A 25179-nucleotide genomic window follows, 5' to 3' on the forward strand; every position below is an offset into this window, starting at 1 on the left:
TACAAAGACATCTAATTGCTTTTTCAAACCACACAATATCAACCTAAATTGATCTGACAGATGTTGGATATGGTGAACAAAAGAGCATTGGAATGACAACAAGTAGTTAAATTCTGTGTAAAGTAGCATGGTATAAGAAAGCCAGTGCAGTGTCATGTCTTGGACAAGACCCAGTACCATGACAGAAAGAGTGTTATCACAAGTTTGATTATACCCATGATGAGTTTAGTGATGTTTATGACCAATGAGAGCACTGTAGAGTGATGTTACTTTGTATTTAGCAGTTTGTTAGCCTGTCTGATACATATGCTGTCACATTGGAGAGTAATACATTTACCATCAGGTCTCTTTGGGGGATAGGGAGCCTAGACTCTCTTTATATTCTCATTAAAAATCTGTCCAAGGTTCTGATTCAGAATCTGGACCAATGACTGTATATAAACGTAAATGATAGATAGCGCTCCAAAACATATCGATCGCTCCCTGGTAGCTGGTTGCAGTATAGGTCATAACCCCTACCCCATCCCACAGATGGCTTCTGTCATTTTAGGTGGTTTTATCAAGCTCCTGTATGTTCAAGTGTTCATGATTGACAGCTGTGATTGACTTGTTATTGGGTTGGGTGGGAGCTCGATACTATGGTTCCACCACCTGATCAATACTGCGCACACTCTGGCTTCAAATGATGTCACCAGCGCAAGATGGCAACGCCCGTATTTGGGATATTTTAGCTTAATTTTTGTACAGTGGGAGGAAGTGGAGATATGTCGTCCATCTTTATATACAGTCAGTGATCTGGACTATCAAAGACCACAAAAATCATAACCTTGGTCATTTGTTCATGATGACTAAAACACGTTTCCTGAAAAGCAATCTGTTGTGGTTGTGTGTATGATTATGTTGTCCAAAAACACTACAGCAATTGTCATAAAAGAAATCGATGCTCAGACGTGATTAAATTGAATGATCACGACACAAGATCAGCAAAGCAATAATACAGCATTGGTTGTTTTGGAACACACTGACAAGCTGTTGTCTGTTGTGCTTTTAAGGTGGATTTAACACTTGAGTTGAGTTCAGTTAGCCTGGACCATGGGAAATATTATATATTGTTGTCCACTGGTCCATTTTATGTTCTTACAAACAACCTAAGAGGAGTAAACATAAACTCATATGCCAGGTAACTCGTGGATTTGGTGGAGAAATCAAATTCTATTCAAATGACTGACAGAAAGTTATGCAGCACGTTTGTATGTTTATTATCTTCCCTGGCTGTCACAAAGAGCTCACTAAGAAATAACCATGAGCATAAATATTCAAGACTACAGCTAGACCTCATGTGTCATGTATAACGGAGAACAGAGGCGTCTTTCCATAATAATGGAGGTGGATATTTATCTCTGCCAAGGAGGCTTTGTTTTTTACTGTCTGTTTATTTGTCAACAGGATGACACAAAAAGTGCTTTGTGGAGCAATGGGGCACGGGCCAGAGAAGATCCCATTACATTTTGGGGCAGATCCAGATCATTTTTACATATGTATATATATATATATGGATTTATATGGGTGAGTTATATAAAAAATTAACCCTGGTAAATTTGTCATGAAGGGGGGAATTAGCTATGGAGACCCAGGCTGTAAACATGTTTATTTCTGCTGTAAATTTGGGCATTTTAACACGGGAGTCTATGTGGATTGACTCGCTTTTGGAACCAGCCTCAAGTGGCCATTCGAGGAATTGCAGTTTGTGGCACTTCTGTATTGGCTTCATTTTTCAGCCCCGGAGTTTGCCGCTTGATTTAACGTGCCCAGCGAGGGCCACTTTGTAAATAAATCTTTACTGTGGGGACGTGTGGTACCTAAGCTCTGAATGAATACATTTTATATCACAGTACTTTGAAATTTAGTCATACGGTTTTTGCCAAAAAAAGTTTAATTGTATAAAATTAAGAAATTCCAACCTCTTATGTATGTAATTCCCTCCATCTTGTCATTATGTGGATGGAGGCAGACTACCTGACCCACTGTGTCAGTCTGTAAGGATTGCTTGCCCAGCTAACGTCAGTGTCAGCACTCTGATCTGACTGGTTAGGATTGCAGACACATTGCTACCAATCAAGTAAATGACCCTAGGTAGCTTAATCAACTGTGATGATGGTACAGGGCAATGTGAAGGTATTGTTATTCACTGTGTCCTCCAATGAATTATATATGCTTTGCTTCAAGGTATGGCTAGATTTGATGGAGAGCAGAGATTGCAGCAGAATAAATGATGAAGAAGACGCCTCAGCTTTTATTGTCATAGCAGCAGCTTTAAACAAGTTGGCTCAATTAATTGGCTTTGTTGTGGGTCATTTCCATCATGCTTGACACTTGTTCTAATTTTTTGTTTCTTCAGGACTCAGTGGTCAGTAGTGCTTTACATAGGTTAAAAAGTAGTAGTAGTTTGAATTATGTTAACGTAAGCAGAAATATTCAGGGTGATGCATGAAAGATTCAGTAGATGCAACATTTCTGGAGCCTACTGGAATGATTCTCTTCTTAAGACTTGGAAGCTATTTGCATGTGTCGCAAATGTTATTACTGGTTTAAAAAGATATGTAAGGAGTAATATCGATGTTATTGGCCCTTTTTTTTCTAAATTGGTATTGTAATTGATGCCTTCTGTGAATCTCGTCACAGCTTTATAGAAATAGATTCAAATATTCTTTCAATATTAGTGTGTAAATTTAAGCACTGAAAAAATTAAACAGTACATCAGGTTGTTGATTGACAATTTTGATAATTGTGAGTTAACAAAAAGAAAATTTCAAATATTTGCTGTTTTAAGCTTCTGTGTTTGATAATGTAAATTTAATTTCTTTGGGTTTTGGACAATTAGTTGGACAAAAGAAGATATTAAATGACATAAGGCCCTGGGAACTTGTGATGGGTGTTTTTTCTTACAACATTTTGGTATTTTATAGGCTAAAGGATGAAGAAGAAGAAATGATCAACAGATTAATTGCTAATGAAAATACTAGTAAGTTGCCACCGCATGAATTCCATGTAATTGCATACAAACTTCTTTAAAAGGCTGCCTAGTTTATCCTGCATCCTAATTATCTCCAGGTTTGATTGTGCCAGTATTCTGCACGGTTTCTCTTTACTCCTAAGCAGCTCATCCCTCTTATCAGAGGCTGCTTCAGTGTTGAGACAAGGTAATTAGCTGTTAAGAGAGGAGCCTGCATCGAGGAGCAGAACAGACTCATCTGCTTTTCAATCAAACACTGTGCACTTTGGTCAAGACCTGGAGAGAACACAATGCACCAGCTGAATGAAGATGCCTCCTCATAACTTGTGCTGGGAGTACAGATAGTGTTATTTCATAATAACCAGTGACAGACAAATTTGGATTCTTCTTAATTATGGATTCTTCTTCTTCTTTGTAGCTTGAAATACATAAACTTAAGTACTAATCAACAAAGGACTTTGAATCTTCTTTCATCACTTTATTTATCTCTATATTTTTTATGTAGACTGAAAAGATTCGGAACAGTGCACACCCAGTTGCTGTGCTGCTGGCACAGGCAGAAACAGACTCTGTTGAACGTGAGACAGCTGCACACTCAGCTTTCATTGCATGACAAGTAATTTAGGACACAGATGATCATACCTACTTTATCTTCCTTTAATGTTAATTGGGCAAAATATGACAGAGCTAACAGAATGAGAAAATTGTAGAAAAGTGTTTTGTACAGTACAGAATGAATTCTACTACCTGTGGTCATTGACTCAAAGCACCCCACACACACAAAGTATTATGTTGTATTACAAGACAACACCCTCCTCAGGTTAGTCAGTGTTTTGGTTGCCTGAAACCATTTCAGTCAGAGGCATCCTCGCTCCACAAAGCATCGGCTTATTGGGAGTCTATCAAAGGTTTCCTGGCTCTGAAATCCTAACTACTCAATTTCCCAGAAGTGTTGTCTGTAATCTGACTATTTGGAATTTGATTCTGTTCAGATGAGCTGACCTTTTAATTTCTTTGCTGACCTCGCTCCATGAGTATTTTTCTACTTGATATGAGTTTAATATTTTAGTCCCCATGTCGTACGTCTAATCGAGACATCAGAGTTAAAGATGTGGGGTGTCTGTCTGTAGTAGCAGTACTGGCCTCCCTGTCTCATCCTTTCCCCTCTATGCACATTCTTCAGCCTGCCCTCCTACTTTTCTTCCCTGACTTAAATACTTGTGACAGGGAGAGCTGAGCCCCATCTATCCCTTCACATGCAAGACTGCTTTTTCAAACCTTTATTTACCAAGGGTTGCTTGACTCAACACTTCTGCTCTTTTCCAGCAATAGCCTCTGTACACATACACTCAGCTGCACATATTCAAACTAGGAATGTGCCATGCATTTTAATAAAGACTATTGTGCAGTATAATCAAACTCTCAAGGATACTGCCTGTACTGAAGGACACAGTTTTAAGGATTTTTAAAGATATAAGAGCCTTGACTTTTACAGGACGAAGGCTGAAGATAATTACCAAGACCTTAAAAACAACACAGCATTGTTCCTCTTTATTGCCACATCCAGTAATCATTCGCTCTTATTATTCTCATTAAGTTCCCTCTTTGTCATACTTTGCCTAATTAACATAATAAAGTAACGGCACGCACTGAAGTTTCTTTTAGATTTTTTTCTTAGAGGGAAACAAATTCACACAGTAATGATTTAGCCATCTAAACCCTAAACACTTGTCTATATATCTCCAGCTGATATTAAATCCTCTTTATTTTTCATCTTTTTGAATTAAATTGTGTTTTTTTTTTTTTTTTTTTTTTTTTTTTGCTTTGGCTCCACCAAATGATATCGAAGGTTGTGGAGCTCAATGGGTGTGTGTGTGAGTGAGAGGGCGAAAATGATTTCCCCAACCTCCTCACTGGCTATGAATGCAAAGACAGTACGTGTCTATGGCTGTTAAACAACACTCACTGGCTCCCAGCCCACTCGTAAATTACAGAGCGAAAGCCTCTCCCAAGACTGCCTTTAGTGAAACAGTTCAGTCGGTAAGGTTGTTTCCTATAACCAGCACCGCAGCTGTCAGTTAACAGAGTTTTGGGGCCCAGAGACCAGGACTGTGTTTACAAATTATGAAAAGCAACTTGGCCAGATTCATTAATTCCTTTATTGCTTGTATTTCTTTACATGTTGAATGGTTTTCTTCACTGTACGTTGCCCTAAGAGGGTCTCTCAGACAAGAGTACTATCTAAACATCAGGGTACTAATGGTGTTGGTGTTTTAACAGAATGTAGTATTTAGAGCTGCAGTGATTTTGTCAATTTATGGATTAGAAAGAAAATAATTGGCAACTATTTTAAGTTTGTAATTTATTAAGTTGAAGTACCAGACATTTCGGCATCAGCTTCTCAAATGTGAGAATTTTTCATTGTTTTGTAGGCCAAATGATTAATAATAATTAAGAAAATAATTGGCATATTATTCAATAAAGAAAATAATCGTTACTTGCAACCGTCATAGTATCTGTATACTGTTGCATAGCTTGCATGGCTCCACTAGCTTTTATGCACATTGAAGTGTGTTCACTTTGCATTGTGTAACCCTTAAAACTACCATTGCACCAAAGCTGTGGGCCTCATGTAAACTTTTCCTTAAGCCTAAGATGCAATTTCACTTGTTATTTGAGGATGCACACATTTTTTATTGCTTTTCTCACACTTAGGGGCTTGTTTCCTGTCCTGGGGTGATAGAAAATTGTGTTGTGTCGGTCCTCTGGCTATGTGTGTTAACACTGTGGGAAATTGTTTTCCTGCTCAACATCAGTATTTTCAGCCTGAGCCATGTCTAAACGATGGAAGATGCAGCTCAAATGTAACCAGTTCTTTCTCTCTAATCATTGTTTGGTGGAGAACAGTGGATACATCTCTGCTTTGCTCTTGCTGTTCTCTCATTGTCCTCTCTCTGCCCTCTGGCTGTCATGCACTTCCAAAGTGTTATAAATCTTTCTAAAACTAACATTTTTTTATGATGTGCAGTGTTAAATCTATAGTGCGACGTCAACAGGACTACACAAGCAACTCATCCATTGGTAGAAATGTTTTGCAGATGATTTATACCACACATACTTCTTCTGTTGTTCTGTTTTTATCACCACTGATGAATGGTGTGAATTTCAGTAGTTTTTCAAATTGTTTATATAAACTGTTTCTAGATCTGTTCACTGTCTGAATGAAATGATTTTAACATTTGTGACAAAAGAAATCTGCAGCCATATATTACCAGAGGGCACAGATGACTGCTTCAGTGTTTCTGTGTGCTCATTTTAAAAATTTATTTATAACTGTTTTTACATTGTGGCCTCACATATTGCAGCACAGTGGTGCTGCCATCTCTGCAACATGTTGTCTCCCTATGTGTAGAAAAGCTTGACAGGCTGTCATCTTTTCAACATGTCAGCGGGGGCTCATTAACAAACAAATACTGTACCACATGACTGCATGTTTGTAATGGTGTGGGAACAGTTGTCTCTGTATTTACAGTGTACATTATACAATTTTATGCAGTTAAAAGACGTGTATTACATTGATTGCAGAGTACGCACAAATTGTGATTGTTGGAGGGATGACAGAAGTAACCACATCACCACAGACCTGCCAGTGCTTCTATCCAGTGAAGCATTTTCATTCCCACAACCCACATGTGACGTCTGACAACTGCAAAGGTTTTCCTTTTCATTACTCATACACTTTCTACATTCAACCAACTGTATGTAAGCATAATATGCATATAATGTATTGTTGACTGTGGGAAAATATTGAACATACATGTTTTAACATATGTAGTTCCTCCTCTTGCTATTTCAGGTTGAGTTTTTACATAATGTATGTTGTTCATCCTCATATGAAGGCAGCAGTTACAGCATGAACCGTGGAGATTATGTAGCTCTTACACGTATAGCTCTTATTAATCTGGTAGAATTATAAAGGTATAAATACTTCTACTACTACTAGTATTCATGGAATAGAACAGAGCTGACACAGTTAATAGATTCATTAATCACCCAATTGAAAGAAAATGAATGCCAGAAATTTGCTGTTTTTGGTTTTCTCAAATGGAAGGATTTGCTGCCTTTGTTTTGGTCAGTAATCACAGTAAATTAAATATTTTTTTTGTGTTTTAGCGCGGTTGTGGCTGAGAATATAATTGTCAGATTAATTAATAATGAAGTTAATCATAAGTTGCAATCCCCATACTTTTATATATTGGCAATAGTTTGTTTTTTTTAGATTACATTGTTAACTATTATGTTGTTATACTAATATATATTATATATACTATACTCTGTTATACTATAATACATATGTTATGTTGTTATAGGTGCAATGTGTTCCTTTACTGGTTTTTGGTACAAATGTTATTTCTTCTTTGTCGGGTTTATTTTTCTTTGAAGATTGTAGTTAATGCAAAGGCTTTGTGCAGTTTCTCTGAGAAGACAGGGCTGGGCTTTAGTTATGGAAATAATTACAAAATGCATGCATGTTGCAAAACGGGGTTTCTATACCTACATTCTGAGGTGGTCCTACTCCTTGGCATACTTTAAAAACATATCATTAAATCTGCTACAGCACAGAATTAGCCCATAGGTTACATAGCAGTGAGTAGATAGTACTTCTTCCATCTTTGATTACACACAACAAAATCAAATGACTGCTTAACAGCATTTTGCCTGCAGCAACAAAATAAGTCTTGAGCATTATATCTCCATGACAAAGGTAATGTTGTCATGGAATTCACATACTGTCAACAAGGAGTTCATAAACTCACAGTTATACTATACATTGCAGCTTGGCATTCGTAAGGAACTAAGGTTGAGGATTTTCAGCAGCACACTGGTGCATGAAATCACATGTAACGTGTCTTGAGAAATATTATAGTGGAATCAGTGGTATTTTATCAGATAGTTGCTGAAAAGCAAGGCCGATGGTAGACGCCAGGATGAAGAATACTCATGCATTTTGATTTTACATTTTTAGTAGTATACATTTAGATAAATGGATACCTCCTCATCTCACATCACCTGAAGATCACCTGTTTGTTGACAAAACTGTCATTTGTAGGAAAAGCTTGTTACCACACTGAAAATGCAAGAGAAGCTGTGTAAAATTGGAATGACTGAAGTGAAGTGAAGGACCCATTGGCCAAAGTTGCAAACATTGATTTTCTTCTGAAAAACATCTCAATTTACTTAAAATAATACACAACTTAAAATTTAAAACACAAATGCATGTGAGCAGATATACATTTGAACCCATTTTGGTGTCTATTTGTGTAAACATAATAGTTGTTGAAGTGCTTTTTACCTTACTTGATATTCTGGACATATTTTCATGATTTCCAGACAAATGTAAACCCCCCCGAGCTTTCATTTTGTTGTCCCTGTGTGGGAGATGAGGTACTTCATCACAGAGATAAACATGCAGACTGAGGGACGGCTACAGGAAAGAAAAGGTACACGAGAGCTGCTTGTGAAGTACAGATCGGTTCTCGTGAAGTTGGTGTGATTAATCCAGTGCTGCGAATTTTTGCAGAGGGCAATTTGGTTTGTGCCTTCACAGGCTCCTGTTTCCCTGCTGGGGAGACAAAAGATGAATGGACCTATCCGGCCTATTATGGGGTATCTCTCTTCTCCATCACTATAGGGGCTGGTTGACTCTGATAATCCTCTCCTCACTGAGAGGATCCTCTAATCCCTGCTAGACACAGGTGTCTGGCCTTGTGCATTTGTCAAGATGGCAAATGCACTCAACTCTGTGTGAAATACAAAATACATAAATACTTACACAAGGCTAAACACGTGGAACATTGTCGGAATGATGAATATCTGTAGGAGGGGATGCACAAGAAACATGGCATCCAATGGCATTTTAAAGCAGTAAAGCTGACATTGTTGCCCATTTGCTGTTTTCATTTACCAGTTAAACATTTATAGTCATCAATAACTGTCATGCATGCAAAGAAATTAGACCAAATAACCATCAACCCTCATTTCATTTTAAGTATAGCTTGTGTTGCACGAGCTGTCCGTACCTTCTTTCCTCATTTTCACAAACAATCAGAGTTTTATTCGCTTCAAGACAAAATGAAAAAAGAAAAAAAATCAGCCAATTCATTTTAATAATGCCTATGGTCACAGTATGTCTGCATGATCCTCTGTCTAATACACTCTCTCCCCAGCTTACACTCTGAAGCTTGCGTATTGGTAAGTGTGCTGGATTTGAATCACAATTTCAGAGTCTGATTTCAAAGGCCAGTGTGAAACTACCCTCTCCACAGCTTTTGTGTGTCATTCATAATCATTAGTGGACACATTTCCTCAAGTTAGCAACTCAAGCTTTTTCCTAACTATAGAAATATATTTTAGAGCTAAGTGTGTGGAAATGAAAAATGCTGGTAATAACAAACATAATGGGGAAAGTGGGTGCCTTAAGAGTGATGAATGCCATTTGTTGTTGTGCCCACAAAGGACTTTAAAAATAGATTTTCTTTGCATCTTCCCCATTAAGAAAAGTCTTATTTTCCAAAATTAAAATAACTGTCATCATTCTTCCTGGGTTAAAACTAATGCTGTTCTGATGGTGAATAAGTAGCCTATTTTCCTGTCCTCATAGTGGGGGTTTGTGCATTTTTTTTGTTGGCCTTGATTTTGCTTTGTGGTTGCCATTACTGCAGTGAATACTCTGTGAATAGTCTCTCAGTGTTGCACCACCTTTAGGTCCAAAAGCCTGTCAGTGCAAGGCCAGGACATACTGGTCTTCTGTTTACAAATATGGTGCTGTGCCCTAATGTGTAAAAATGATGGTCTAGCTAAGCTAAGTCAAGCTAACACTCTTCTGGGTCTTTTCTTACCTGCTTAACTTTTTAATGGTTTACAGATTAAAGAAGACATACTTAAGTTGAGGTATATATATATATTTTTTTTTTTGTCAAGACCCAGAACTCTGTTTAATTAGTAACGTTTTATTACAAATTATGGGTCAGTGCTGCTCTCGTAGTTGCTTTGGATTTTTACAACATTGTCCTAACAAGCTATTATGTGGAAAACAGATCATTATGCATTAAAATGGGTTCAGATATGTTAAAAAGAGGCTATTGTTATAGAAATGTTGATGCTTTTTCTTTTTTTTTAAGTCTCATATAGTTTTTTTTCCTTTTTTTAATATTCATGCTTGGAGAGTCCCTATCTGAACACATGCCAGTGTTATAATGATGTTTCTCTTTTTGTCATCCCCCAAGCATTTTCTTTTCCAGTCTACATTGTTTTCTATATTGAAACCATGTGGAAAAAAGGAAACAATTGTGCATTCACTCATAAACTTCTCCTCCCTATATCCTGTGTTCAGAGATCAGACTGTCTTCAATGAATGATATCAGTTCAATGGAGGTCAACTACCACTACAAAGGACACCTTAGTAATGAATTTGATTATACACCAGACAAATACAAGTGAAAAGAAGAATCAACATTTCAACCTGTAGAAGCCTGGGAAGAACTTTGGTCTCTAGCAACAGTGTTTTTGTTCTACTCTAGTGTCTGTATTCACCACAACAGATACAGTAATGATAGTAAACTGTTTGTTTCAGTGTTCAGTGCTCAGGGGGCCAAGAAGGCGGTGTGTCTTTAAACCCCAGTTTTGACAGACTTCAAATAAGTTGCAAAAAGTAGCAAGAACAAAAATCTTTTAGATGCTAATCTGATGCTGATGGGTACAAATTGTTGAATTAATCACTGTGACTGTTAAATGTTGCTGATTAAAAAAACAAATGATTAAAAACAAATGGTCGTGACACAGGTATTACTAGTATAACTCTTTGTTGTTAATCTAAGCAAGTTTAACTGGCACTCCGCTTTTTGACTGTATCAGCAGTTACTAACAGACCACGACACATGCTGAAGGCCTTGTATGCCAACAACAAGAAAGGATGCAGGCCTTACTTGAACCCCAGTGGACTCGCTCCACTCACTCCTATTGCACTGTTGCTCATCCGACTGTCAGCGACTGTACAGTGAGCTTGTTGTTTGTTTCACTTCGTTTTATGTTCAGGTGAAACCAAAATACTTCATTCATACTGCAAAATTGCTCTCTATATTCATTTGCAGCATGCTACACTCATGCGTCTATATGTCTACTTTCTCTCTTTGGCAGCTTGAATCTTGGCAACCTGTCAAAAATGAGAAATGACAGATTGTGATCATATTAGGTAAACCCAAACAAGATCAAAAACACGTTGAGGGTTTAGTTTGTTACTGTCTGAGTGAAATGGATAAAGACAAGTCATTATCTGATTTAACTTTTTACTTGACTTTTAATTCAACTATACTTAGATTGCACCAATATAGAAGAAGCAAGCTGCAGGAGAACACCTACAATGTTCAGTCCTATCTCTTAGAAATTATGTTCATCTATTGTACACCTAATGCATGGACAGTTCCACCTAGATTATGTTTTTATCAGCAGTCATTATTTTTTATTACCAAATGTTTCTGTTGAAAGTACTTGCAAAATGCAAAACTGCCAGAGCGTAACATTGTGAGGCAGCTGGCTTTCACACAAGCGAGAATCCATCTTGCCAGACTCCAAGTTATTCATTTGTGGCTGGTTCAGACCAATCAGCACCCTATTAGGGAGGAACTACTGGCTACAAGTGACTGTTCTGGTATTTTTTTGAGTGCCTATTATGCGTACATTTCCTCACAAAGACGGCAACAATTGTCTACCGACATGCTAACTAGCTTTCAACGCTCCTCAGACTGTGGTTTGTTGCTGTGTTGTTTTTCCTCTTCGTCACTCTCCTACTAAGTCATATGATAGATGGATGGTTCTTGAAAGCGCCTTCCATTTTCCAGTTCCCAATGAAGCCTGCCTTGATGGTTCTGTGTAACAAACCATGTGGGAAAAGGAATGATTGGCTGTTAACATATGCCAAATATCTTGGCCATCAATTCATAGAACATATAATGGGCGATAGAGATAGTGTATATTCCAGCAATACTGACAGTTATCTTTGTGTGTTCAGTACATGTCCTCAACTGATGTCAAGGTCTGGGTGTTCAGGGCTTTCTTGTATGCTGTAAGTTGCCCATCTATTGTGTAGGTTTTAAAAGAGCAGTTTGCAGAGATGTAGTGGCCTGCAAAGATGCCATGAAAATGTTCTTGTATGAGCCAAGGTCTTGTTGTGTTCGTCACTTACAGTATTTGTAAGCATGAATGAACCTGCACGTCAGGCAGTGATAAGAATCCTATCACTACCTGTAAGGAAATGAATAACAGAACTGATGCATGTAAGTCCTTACAAAGCTGTGTTCAATGAGTTCTACTTCATGTGACATGTACCATATGTGATTTTTTTTCATTTTATGTGATTTATATAGTATTGGGCTGCAACTAATAGTTATTTTCATTATTGATTAATCTTTCATGATAATGACCAACTGATTATTGCTTAATCGACTGCAACAGTGGGGCCAGCTGTATAATCGTGAATGTCTGTGGCTGACTGACTGAGTGAAAGGGTTTAGTGATCATAGTTCCACCATTGGTCAGCCAAATGCTAGGTGACTGAGTTTGAGTTTCCCAATTGGTCATTATTCTTTCAAAATGAATTGAGTTGGCTTTTTTAAATGTTTTTTTTTTTTTTTTTGGTATAGACAACAGTCTAAAAGAAAGTGAATATGAAGAACATTCATATTTAAATTCTAAACATTCAAATCCTTGTACTTGAGGTAAAATCTCAAGAATGCAGAAAACAATGTCCTGCTTATGTGTTGTTTCAATAAGAATTCAGACGCTGCTGTCAGCAGAGAGGAGCGAGGATTGGGGATCACTGTGACCTTCTCAGTGGCCTGAGAGTGTGTTGGCATGGCATGACTGATGCAGATTATCATAGCTGGAGAAAGCCAATTACTCTGGTCATCACGGCACCCTCAGGGCCCCTCTTGGTGGAATGAAATGCATTACAGAATTCTCTGTGCATCCTTCTGGCAGCGTTTTTATATTTCCTCTATGCTGATCCCCCTAGTTTGAGTGTTAATAGTGCAGTCAGTGGGACCCTCCTGCGCCTCTGTGCCCTCCCTGGCTCGGATGAGCTTCTGCTCCACAATGCAGGGAGGTTGTGCCTTTTGGAGAAGCGGATGAATTACATTCTCCTGTTTGTATTCTCTCTATTCAAGACAAAGCCCTTCTATTTTTGCACTTTCTTAACCGCTCATATCGGCACCCTTGAACAGCTACAGAGTGAATGAATGAATAAGTCGTGCCGCAGAGTTGAGGTATGGGAGAATTTGCTATAGCATTTTTATCAACAGAACAAACAACAACTGATCAGACCTTTCTTATCCTTGGTTTTGATTTCCAGAACACACATGCTACAAGAGCAGAGAGGCGGAGATCACACACAGCGGCGCTGCATCTCTAGTATGAACAAAGACTACAGATCAAGCCGAGTCACAGGTAGGAGGCCTGGATGTTTGTATGTACCATGTTGCAGTATATGTTGGTGTTTCCATTGAGTTTTGTTCCAGACTATCAGAACACTAATGAATACTGAAATGTCACATAACCAAGAGGATTTGCTGGTCAAATTTTTCCTTCACTCCCCAACAACATTGTTAGTTACCCTCTAAATGTCTTTTTTTGTAACTTCCTCTGAAGCGATTCGTTCTTTTGCCACCGAACCTGCCTCACTCTTTCCCAGATTTGAACTGGTTTCATATTGTGAAGTCATCAAAATCTGTGGCATCCTCTCAGATATTAGTGTCAAGGTTAAGTGTTAATCTCATTCAAGCTCACACGTATGATTAATATGGCACTCACACATGGAGACATTTTATTTGTGAGTCTAGATATGCTAACACAGTACTATCATTTGGAAGATGTTTTTTTTCCAAAGTGATCTGCTGCAGTAGAGATGTTTATGTGAATGGGTAGCTCAAGTCAAGATTTATCAACTTGCACAAAGTCAGAGGAATATTCACAACACATCAGGAAAGCCATACATGAAAAGATGGTATGTTAAGTGGGATTCTTGCAAAGTAAATCTTAGTAGTGCCTGTGTGTGAAGTGTGTGAAAGCATGTGCTGGGTAGTTGTTTGCCACTGATTGCACTAGTTTACTGCCCTGAAACTATGCTTTAGTCTGTTTATGCCATTGAATACTGACGCCTTTGGGTATCGTGTATAAACATCTAGATATAGTTTCACGCCCGACATAATTTTTACTCAAAAAATGAAAAATTCCTCTTGAGCAGCGTATTTGGCCTACTTGTACTCAAGTTTACATAAGATAGGATCAGATAAAACTAAAAGAATTTTTTTTTTGCCAAGCAGCCTTACTGATCTTTGGCAATGGTTCTGTGGCTCATTCTAAGGCCAGTACATTCACAGAAGCCAGATTGGAAACTGCAGTGGGAGGTGTAGTTTGCATGAAGCAGTATGTAATGTTGCAGACTTTTGTTTCAAGTGCAACAATGATGAGTTTGTTCTTCGATTGCTCAGATGTAATTAATAGAAGCAAATTGTGGATCAAGAACCTAATTCACTTACATGATTGTGCATTCATTCATTGTGTATTGACTTCCCTTCTGCAGTCCTGCAGAACTGTGTTAGGTGTGTTGCATCTCTGACACGTTATTCCCTTATTTTAAGTGACACTGACAGTATTATAGTTTTTAGCCATGCTAGCAGCATGGTTCTGCTGGCAGTGTTGCTCTGTTGGAGGTTGGACCATCCACCACTTTGGTCCAAACTGAAGTATCTCAATAACTACTGGCCGGATTGCCATGAAATTTTTTACAGACATTCATAATCCTCAGAATGAATCACACTGATTTCGATGATCCCCTTACTTTTCCTTCCACAATGAGGCTGACATTTGCAGTCCCGAGTGAAATCTCTTTCAACTTTTGGATAGATTGTTATGAAATCTGGATCGGACATTCATGTTCCTCTCATGATGAATTGTAATAACTTGGCGATCGTCTGATTTTTCAACATTTCCATTATTATGCCAAAATTTTAATTTGTCCAATACTTTGGTTTATGACCAAATACCTGTAAAGCCAGTGACATTCCCATCAGCTTCAGCTGTACTTGAGCTAACTAGCAAGTAGTATGCTCACAAGCTAAACTAAGGTGAACATGGTCAACGTTATAGCTGCTTAACATCAGCATGTTAGCATAGTCTTTGTTAGCATGTTAGCATGGCAATGTTAGCATTTAGCTCCAAGCACTGCTGTGTACAACCTCACAGAGCCGCTAGCATGACTGTAGACTCTTAATGTTGTTATCATATCTCCAGATCAGCTGTTACTCTGCTTTGTAATTTTGCCTTTCTGCTGAAAATGCTTGTAACTAACATTATAAGTGCACAATACAGGAAAAGACATAAGAGCACTTATTAAATGGACAATTAGCTGTTACATAAGCATGTTCAGAGAAACTACAGTGAATAGGCTTTTCAGTGTGCATTACATTAGGCATGGCATTGCTATGTCCCACCAAGCTGTTATTGTATTTTTGAAAACAATGGGATCCTACACTGCATCGTCTGAGAATAGAAAATGAACCGAGTAAGAAACTGACAGATTGCTTAAGAGAGTGGAAAGAGAGGGGGAATGAAAAGCGCTTTTCTTGCTGGGCTTTGGCCGATGAGTGTGTCCTTTCCCATTACTCTCACACAGCGCAATATGCAGGTCAGTCAGGTGATAATGAATGCTCTGTCTGATACTTGGCCTTTCTCCCTCCCTCCTGCTTGTCTGGGCTGCTCTCTCTGTTGTATCCTCTCTCTTTCTTCACCCTTGTACACTGCAGAGTCTTCTATAGCATCTAGTATATTTTCCTTTAGTGGTTTTAATTATCTAGCAATCTCTTCTTCCTCTTTTCAGGAGCATGCGGCAGTTTAAAGGTGTCTCAGGTCAGTTTGTGGGACAATAAAGATGTCGAGTTTGCTCTCGCTTCCTTCATTAATTAAACACTGACTTTAAGGCCCGTTCAACCTAATTTTGTCAGGTTTCCTTGAACAAAAAGAAAAGACACCTTTGTTGATAGATCATTTGCTTTAGTTTCTACAGTGCACACAGAATTGGATGAACTAATCAAATTCTGTGCACACCAACCCCCCACTGCAAGACGGTGTGCAATAGGATGGAATTTAATAATACATTTAGCTAACGCTTCTCTAAAACATTTGATACTGGGTTCAAGGTTTGAGATTTCTAGTAAACAATAAAATGCGAATGAGATCAGTAATGACTAAAAACCAAAACAAAAGAAATTAAATGTAAACTAAATGCAAGCTATTGAAGCTATTCCATGTGTCTGGAGTTTGTAATGCTTTTGAATTTACAGGTCTTCTCTAGTAAGTTATCTTGTAGTTTTCTTCAGGAGCGCATTAATTGATTGGTCAGCGGCTCCAGCTGGTTGATAAATGATCTTTCTGGGTCAATATTTACAGCTAATTAGTTAATTTACACTGGTGCTTATTTGTTTTTCATTGTTTTAGTGAGTGGTGACATTAGTACGATTAGTTTGCAAACATTGAAAAGCATCCTGGAAGGTACAGTATGTTACATAACACCTTGAATTTATTACATCTAAGTGGTTGGAAGCTAGTGATGTTTGTTTCGAAGGTTCTTCTGATGTTGAAAATTAAGATTAAGATTTTGATATAAGTAACATCAAACATCTGATGACAGCACATCAAAGCTCGATAATGGCTCCTGTTGCGTCAAGAGATTTTGCTTTACAGTGGCAATATGTGCAAAAAGCCTTTTTCAAAAATGATTGAACTACTCCTTGACTGGAGAGAAGCAGAGCTTTTACCCATGAAAACATTAGGACTAAATAAAATGCCACATCAGCTGTTCGCCACTTATGACTTAACAGTGTTTATATAAAAAATAGATTGTGTAGTTTCCGTTATTTTGGAATTTGCACATGACTGTTAAAGTAGAAATGGGATATGTATTCCTGTCTGAACACTTTGAACAAGGTTTCTCTCTTCCTCGGAATGAAGAAAAAAGCTTTTTTTATGGTCCAGGAAACAATAGAATATTCCAAAGTGACTATTTTGGCATCTTCTTTGACCCACATTTATAGTGACTGTTGATTTGGTATTCAAAGCTGACTACATATTTAACAATTATAGTAATCAGAAGAGAGATGGCCAATCACCAGTCAGCATGTAATTTAGCAGATAAATAGATATGTGGAGAATAAATAGTCTGTTCTTGTGAAACATGCAAGAATGGTTCTCCAAACTAAATCAAGTTTCAACCGTTAGGTCTCAAACGTCTCTTTATTCCACTCTTTATTCTCTTTATTCTTCAGCCTGTTTTTTTATTGCTGTTGTTGACTTCTTGGTGGGAGCTAGAGGTCTGGCTACAAGACATTACTGGCCTTTGTGTTAATGTTGAGTTGGGGGAAGTGAATTTGATGCCTGTGCAGGGCTGAGGGTACATGTAGTGCCAGGAATCACAACCAGTTTGCTGCACAACACAGCTGCCAAAATGCACCACAGTGCCCACTTACTGCCATCAACTGCTTTTGCTTGTATCAGAGGACTCGCAGCATTTTTATACAGTGTGGTAATGTTGTAGAACCAACAAACATGATTTGTCATCACCTCTTCTTGTGGCTATATTGGTGGCAATGCATGAGTGGTGTTTGAGTCAAGTGATTCTCTGACTGTGAATGATGATGGGGCAGCGAATGCTGTTAACAACATTTCAGCAGAGCAGAGTGGTTAACAGTTGTTTGCACTCTGCTTGAGACCCATTTCCATCAATATTCATGCTGAGGGGAAATTCTCCAGAGATAGGCCTGGCCTCTTTTTGGGTTTAGCTTAATCTGGTTTCCAGAACAGATGCTGTCATCACCAGGTTACCTACAGTTACTCCCACCTCTCGCATCATCATGAAAACTATGGCAAACATAACTCTGCATCTTAAAATATGTTGGCTCCAGTTGCTTATGGTGCCTTGTCACTCCTCCACAACTCATTAAATTCATCCAAGTAGGAATTCACCAGTATCTGAACTGGGACACGGTGAAGCTCACTTAATGAGGTGTGACTTAAGATGGAGAGTCACCTCAACCTTTCCTGTCCAGATGATCATCTGCTAACCATCAGTCAGGGGCAGAGATGTGAGGTAAGGAGGGAGGAGGAGAGGAAAAGATAGGTAATTAGAGAGGGAAGGATTAAGGAAGATAGAGGTCAAAGATAAATGGCAATAGCCCAAAAGACAGGGATGTCCCCCATCCTCAGGACACACTTCCATGCTAGCTGTCTTCCTCCATTGAGGGCAGTGGAGTTAATGACATTTTTCACTTGTGCCTGAGCTACAAACACACCACTCATTGATCTGCAAATGGACGACACTAAATACCACTGCAGTCACTTTAAACTGAAGCAGAATCTTTTTAAAATATCATCCTCTCTCCCTCTCTGAAGGCCTTGTGGAGCAGCTACCTGAACCATATTGGTACAGAATGGTGCACTCGTACAAAAGAAAACAGGACTGTGTGATTTGGCAAATTACTCGATAGAGGAAGACAAACAGTGCCAATATCTCACGGGACAAATAGTCATAAATGTTGTTTAGTGGGAAGGGAAGAATTGAATAAAATGAAACCTAGTTAAGAGGAAGGCTATGCCTCTCAAAGCCCTTGTTAAAATTTTACTATGATAGTTGTCAGTGAGGCCCAGCTTCCATTTAATATGCAGTAACTGAATTTGAATTATTCATTGTGTGAGAGATTTCCCTGCTAACTAAACAAATGTATTGAGCAGGAGATTAGATCTAACTGGGTCGACCATTCTATATATTTCTGCACAAATGTATAAAACTGAGATGAGCTGGACGATGTGGACTCTCTCACATGCTTCTTTTCTTTTTAACGAAATGGTGAAATCTTTCAGCCAGAATGACTTATTTCACCTCACTTTCAAGTCAGGCAGTTTATCGGACTAAAGAGGTCTCTAATGTCACCAAACACACACACGGTCTCATACAAAACCATAAAGGCAAACCAAGGCTGCTTTCATCTGCTGAGGCACAGAGTCAAATTAGTGTTTGATTTGAATGTTTTGCTACACTAAGCTGGTCACAGAAAGAACATCATTGTTAAAAAAAAAATCAAGACATCAGACAAACATTATTCCCTAGGGGCACTGAAATTGAATGAGAGCATGCACTAGCTGTTACTCATTACTACTGGCTGACATAGGTAATTGAATTCTGCCAGGAGAACATTCAGTTTATTTATGACAAGTCTTTTCTGGTGAAAATGTGGACAGCGAAAAGGCCAGCTAGTTGGTTGCTTTGCATGTGTTTATATCCCTAAAGCCAGAGGATAAATAATTAACTCCTGATTGATAATACTGGGTTTGTGTTGCCTGATGCTGAACTAAGGTCCTGTTCAGACCTGCTGTTAACATGCGTCTTTGGTGATCCGATCATAAGTAGACAGCTCTAAGAATGTTGGTTCACACCTGGCATTAGACTGTGTCTCGAGTGACCACTTGTAATCGGATCTCACATACCTGCTCTATATGCAAATAAACATGTATGTGTTGCTGTTTTTTCGCTAATCCGGGTCCACCGTCAATGTGTGTGTGTGTGTGTGTGTGTGTGTGTGTAGAGGGGGGGGGGGTGTTGAGAGAATAATTGCACTGTGCACAGCTCTGTAATGAAATTGAGTTTTAGCCTTTTGAAATAGTAACATTTTCAATTCATTACAAAACTGTGGCGGGACTAATTAGACTATAGACTGTGGCAGAGGACGTCAGTACAACAGGCGGAGCTTCAGTGTGGTCCAGCTACCTCTGAATGTGGTCAAACACAAATGCGTCCTCAATGCGTCTTGGGCGCATTCACACTTGTATGTAGAGCTGTCCATTTGTGATCGGATCACCTGAGACAGATGTTAATGCCAGATCTGAACAGTTTCTCTTAAATTCAACCCATGTGTGTGTAACCAGTGAATACAGCCTTGTCCATCCAATATTTTTCAAAGGGTAGTCTGTGGTCCAAATGTTGTCCCATGTGGAAATGTCCAAAGGAGGAAGACAGATCCCTGTATTATTATCATGTTTCTGAAAATCACCTTGATTTGTCTTCAGGACAGTCAGATTTTATTTTGAAAGCGTGTGATAACATAACCTGAAACAGCAAGTCTGTATATATTAAGGAACCAGTCAGAAGAGAAAAAGAAACTTCTTATTGGTTGTATTCAAGCTGCCTTACAGTTTGGCATCTTGTTAAAATGTACCTGCAGTGAGAAGTTGTCAGCTGATAAGATCATTTTAATTAATTTTCCATATGTGAGATGAATCTTGTTATGATCATTAGGTATATTTCCTGATTGTTCTTCAACAATGGCTAACTGAAAACATGGAAATAACAGTGTATATTGAACAAACGTTGTTTACCAAAGAATAAATCTGGTTCATTTCTCTGAGTCAGTCAAAGCTGTTTAGAAAGTCACTGAAGGCATTTGCTATCAATGTATGAAAGAAACAGTGTTGTTACAGTCAAAACTGCGCTTTGAATCAGTCCAACACCTTGTTTGTAGAATAGTGTTCTTCTGACTTCACAGTGGACTGGAAATTGAGAGCAGTTTTGAGCCTTGGGAAAAGGGAATGGTACTCTGGCCCTGGGTAAATACTTTTATTTACCTTTTGAAATGATTTTGTGATGGCAGTAGAAACTGACTTATTGATGGGGCAAATAATTTGACCCGGCAGATATTTTTTAAACATATCCAAGGCTTTTTGACCTGAACCACACAACTCAATTTTGCTTGTATATATGTATATATATTTGTGTTTACAGGCATGTTTGAATACATTTCTTGCCTTTGAAATCACATACACTCAGTTGTTAGGTACACCCAGCTGAACTAATGCACTCTAGAGTAACAGTCCTGCAATGAATCCTAGGCCATAGTTTTAAGTCCATGTTAAAACTTTAATAGAGGTGTTAATTGAATTTAAGGGTTGAGGTTCAACATTCATTCTTGACCTTGGAAACAGCACTTCACAAACTAATAGGTGCATTTACATCCACCTGTTTATGTGCATTTCCTAGTTGGGCATAAAAAACCTGAGCAGAAACACTGAAAATCTGAAAAGAAAAAAATATATAATAAAATGAATAAAAATAGCAAAAACATTTGGCTGAAGCGGAAAAGTTGGTGCATTGTTAAAAGCAAAATGCAACAAAGTGCACCGGAAACTGACATAGCAAATAAATCATGAGGTACATGAAGTGACTTAAACAACTGCTCCTCTGAAGACACTAAAAGTAGCAGCAGCCAAAAACATGTGTGGAGCCATGAGGACACTGTAACATTCTACAAATTAATACATTTATCGAACATAAATTTCAGGTTTTCAACATTGTTTTCCAATATTTGAGGTTTGACTGGCACTCTTAAGTACAAAATTTCGGTTGCGCCCTCTTCCTCTGCAATGGTTTAATGGCACCTAACGAGAATTAGCACCAACAATGGTGGATGGAAACGCACGTTAATTGACTTTTTGTCTTGTCAATTTCAAAATGTTCAAAAGTCCTAGATTTGCTCAAAAACATGACAAGTTTGAACATTGTGTTAAACTGCATTGCATTATACTGAGAGGTGTTTCTAATATTGTGTCTACATCTCAGTGTGTGACACCTGAAACAACAAATCTCTAAAACATTTTCAACAAAAACTGAACATTGTTCCCTTGATGAACATAAGATTTGATGCAGGACTGTGGTATTAGACTGCATTAGTTTAAGGCAGGTGTAAACTGGCCACTGTATCTACACTGCCCTATTCATGCTCCTAATACAAAGAACAAATACTCAGAAAGAAGTCTTCATTTTCTCATGAAAAAATTCTTATAGTATCAAGTGAAATGTTCCCAAAATGAACACACTGCTTCTATCAACTTAAATGAATAGTAAACCTTTTTGACATGCTGTTACCATTAGAAGTTGACTTAAATATTAATACTGAACAGTTGATATCAATGTCTCCTCAAAATCCAATCTGAAGGGAGTTAATGAGATCAGGGATAAATGACTCAGCTGACCACCGTAGTGATACATTAGATAGGATTCTCACATTTCTCCTTGTCTCTGTACACAGCTTGTGTTTAATTATGGAAGCATAATAGTGTTTGCTCTGCTGTTTTCCTTGTGTAATTAATCTTGTGGCTTTGTGTTGATCCAATCACGTATTCACACTCTCAAAAGCCTCAGTCGTCTTTAACATATTTATTTTTGACAGCATGAGCACAAGATTTTCAAATATTTGGGTGGAATGCTTCTTAAAGAGTATAATTATGAAGGGGCCTCTATGGCGTCATAGAGGTAACATTGCATTTCATTGAGCCCCTGTGATATCTGTCCAGTTATCTGATTATTTAATGCATTCACTTGGCTAAAGCATCATAACTTAGAGGTGGAGTAATTCTCTATTGAATTACTTTTTGAAAATCCCTGACAACATGACCAAAACCAAGAAAAAATTGACAGACTGCTTACGAAAACAAGGAACAGACTAAGAACACTAACATTGTGGAAGCAGGTGCTGGGAATTTGAGTCAGTGAGGTGAAGGGCAGAATTGCTAGCGTGGAGACCACAACAGAATTGTTGCAGTCTAGAGTGACAAATCAAAACTTTATCTTGCACAGTTGTGACGCTATCAAGAAGTACTCCAAACTGCCTCCGTGGTAGAACTACAGTGGGAGTCTTCACGACCACATTTTGCCATGATGACACGCACACATAGACTCAGAAGGCGAAAAAATACCAGCCCTGCCATCGTGGCTGGTGATGAATCAGCCTTGACGGTGGAGACTTCACACTTTATTCTTAAAAATAATACTTTTACATCTTATTCTGAATCTAAGGCATTTTTGTACATGAACTCACGATCAAAAGATAATCCCCAACTATTATGGGAAACTTGTAAGCTTATCTTCTGCCATAAAGAGATGTCAAAAATTGGAAAAACAAAAAGCTTTAGAGAGTAAACTATCAGATAAAGAGGAAGCTTCTATTAGCTCTCCGTCACCTAAATGTACTCTATGGAAAGAAATATCTGTTCTCCGATCAGCTATAAATTGTCTCCTTCCTAAAGATGTAGAGAGAATAATTAAGTATACTAAACAGAGGTTTTATGAATACAGAGATAAGCCAGGGAAATCCCTGTCTATAGTAGTTATTGTTGATGCTGAGGGCAATGGGGTATATGAAAATAGGTTGATGAACGATTGCTTTAAGGAGTTTTACACAAATTTGTACTCTTCTGAACAGACAAGAGATGTACCTCAATTAACCTTTAAGCTTTTTGCTCAGATCAATCTCGCAACAACCTCAGAAAAACAGAAAAGTCTTCTCAATGGCCCCATTACAAGAGATGGAGTAGTTAATGCTATTAAAAATCTCCAGAGTGGGAAGTCATCATGGCCTGATGGGTTCTGTTGCGAATTTTATAAGGAGTTTCGGGACCTGCTTTTAGAACCATTACTTGAAATGTTTAATCATTCATTTTGTACTGCAGAATTACCACAGACTCTTAATTAGGCTAACATATCACTTGTAATAAAAAAAGGGAAATGTTGCTTTCTAAAATTCTAGCTATTCATTTAGAGGACCTTATGCCCATATTAATTAAAGAAGATCAAACTACTTTTATAACCATGAAAAGTCAACTAATAATGTTTGACGTCTCTTTAATGTTATTCATGCCTTTGAACAAAAATCTATAGATAGTCTAGTGCTTTCCCTAGATGCAGAGAAAGCATTCCACCGAGTTGAGTGGTCTTTTTTTATTTTACATATTAAGAAAATTCGGTCTCTATAATAATTTTGTGAAATCCATTAAAGTCATAAATAATGACCCTCAAGCTGCAGCTATGATTAATAGGTTAAGCTGAGGCGATTAGATTGGCTCCCACTACATATAGTTTACAGGTTAGAAAGGTATGTCATAAAATAATTCTATGTGCTGATGACATGCTAGTGTATTTATCTAATCCTGAGACATCAGTCCCAGCTCTTATTATGATGGTCAAATCTTTTGTAAATTTTCTGGATATAAGATTAACTCAGACAAATCAGAGGCTATGCCCCTGGGTAGTCCTACTCCCAAAACGAATACTACGCCACCCTTTACTTTCAAATGGTTTTGTCATTTTTTGTTATCCCATCATTTAATCAGTTGTACAAAGCCAATTTTGTTCCATTATTCCATTCAGTTGATACCTATATTGTTTTTGGATAGGGTCCTAAAATGTTTAAATAGTTGGCTCAGCTTCTTCATATAGAGTAGACCTAAACTAAAAATAAAGTTTATAATACATACATGTTTGTTCAGTAAGATGATCCTCACAAATAAGCACCACTTTTATGATTTTTGAAGCCTAAATGCAATCGCCAGCAGTAAAAAGCTAATGTAAGGCTAACAAAGTACACCACAGTCACATGACTTCAACATCACCACAACTAACCTTCTAACTTGTAGTCTGATTTAGTATGCTTATGTCTTCTACAAAAGCCTTTCCTCTTACAAAGTTAGTAATAGTTTGCAAGAGCGTTAGTATGAACACAACAAGGCTCTAAAGGCGGACTGGTGAGTAGATCGGTTTTCATGTTCAGCGTGATGACGTTTAATTTCCATATCTGTAGTCTCATTTAGCCACTGTTTAGCAACTGTTTTTTTTTAAGACACGAAAAGTTAAAAAATATCACAACTGGGGTATTAACTGGTGCATTTTATGTTGTAGAATAAAACATGGAAATGTCTCGAAGTTGTGTTAACCAGACTTTATTTCGGGTATCTAACCAAATCCCATTCATAAAAACCACTGACTTTGGGACGAAGGAATCGAATGTGCAAAAATGTTAACTTATTTTCAGGTTTTAGGACTCATTCCTGCAACACTCTATAAGTGGCTTACATTTGCCAAATATGAAAGGGTACCAGCGTGAGGTTTATATCTGAATGAGTGAGGAACAGAAGATTTGACAACTTGACAATGAATCATCATCTAAATGTATATTACAAAATAAGGGATAACAAGGATATAACCAAATTGGGAGAGTCATTTTCAAATCATAGTC

The 25179-nt window shown here is 37.9% G+C and overlaps 1 protein-coding gene across 4 annotated transcripts in view; it reads left to right on the forward strand.

Annotated features, from left to right (window-relative positions):
• LOC130173661 (ecto-NOX disulfide-thiol exchanger 2-like) overlaps positions 1–25179 on the forward strand; it is a 171708-nt gene that overhangs the window by 24505 nt on the left and 122024 nt on the right. For 3 of the 4 annotated variants that reach the window (XM_056383097.1, XM_056383096.1, XM_056383099.1), the window contains 2 exons: positions 6599–6727; positions 13419–13513. In XM_056383097.1, the coding sequence (XP_056239072.1) occupies positions 13426–13513 (88 nt within the window). In that variant the 5' untranslated portion in view covers positions 6599–6727; positions 13419–13425. The remainder of the gene's footprint in view (positions 1–6598; positions 6728–13418; positions 13514–25179) is intronic. The other variant, XM_056383098.1, reaches the window with a different exon arrangement.

This window comes from Seriola aureovittata, chromosome 8 (assembly GCF_021018895.1).
Source record: "Seriola aureovittata isolate HTS-2021-v1 ecotype China chromosome 8, ASM2101889v1, whole genome shotgun sequence".
Lineage (NCBI taxonomy): Eukaryota > Metazoa > Chordata > Actinopteri > Carangiformes > Carangidae > Seriola > Seriola aureovittata.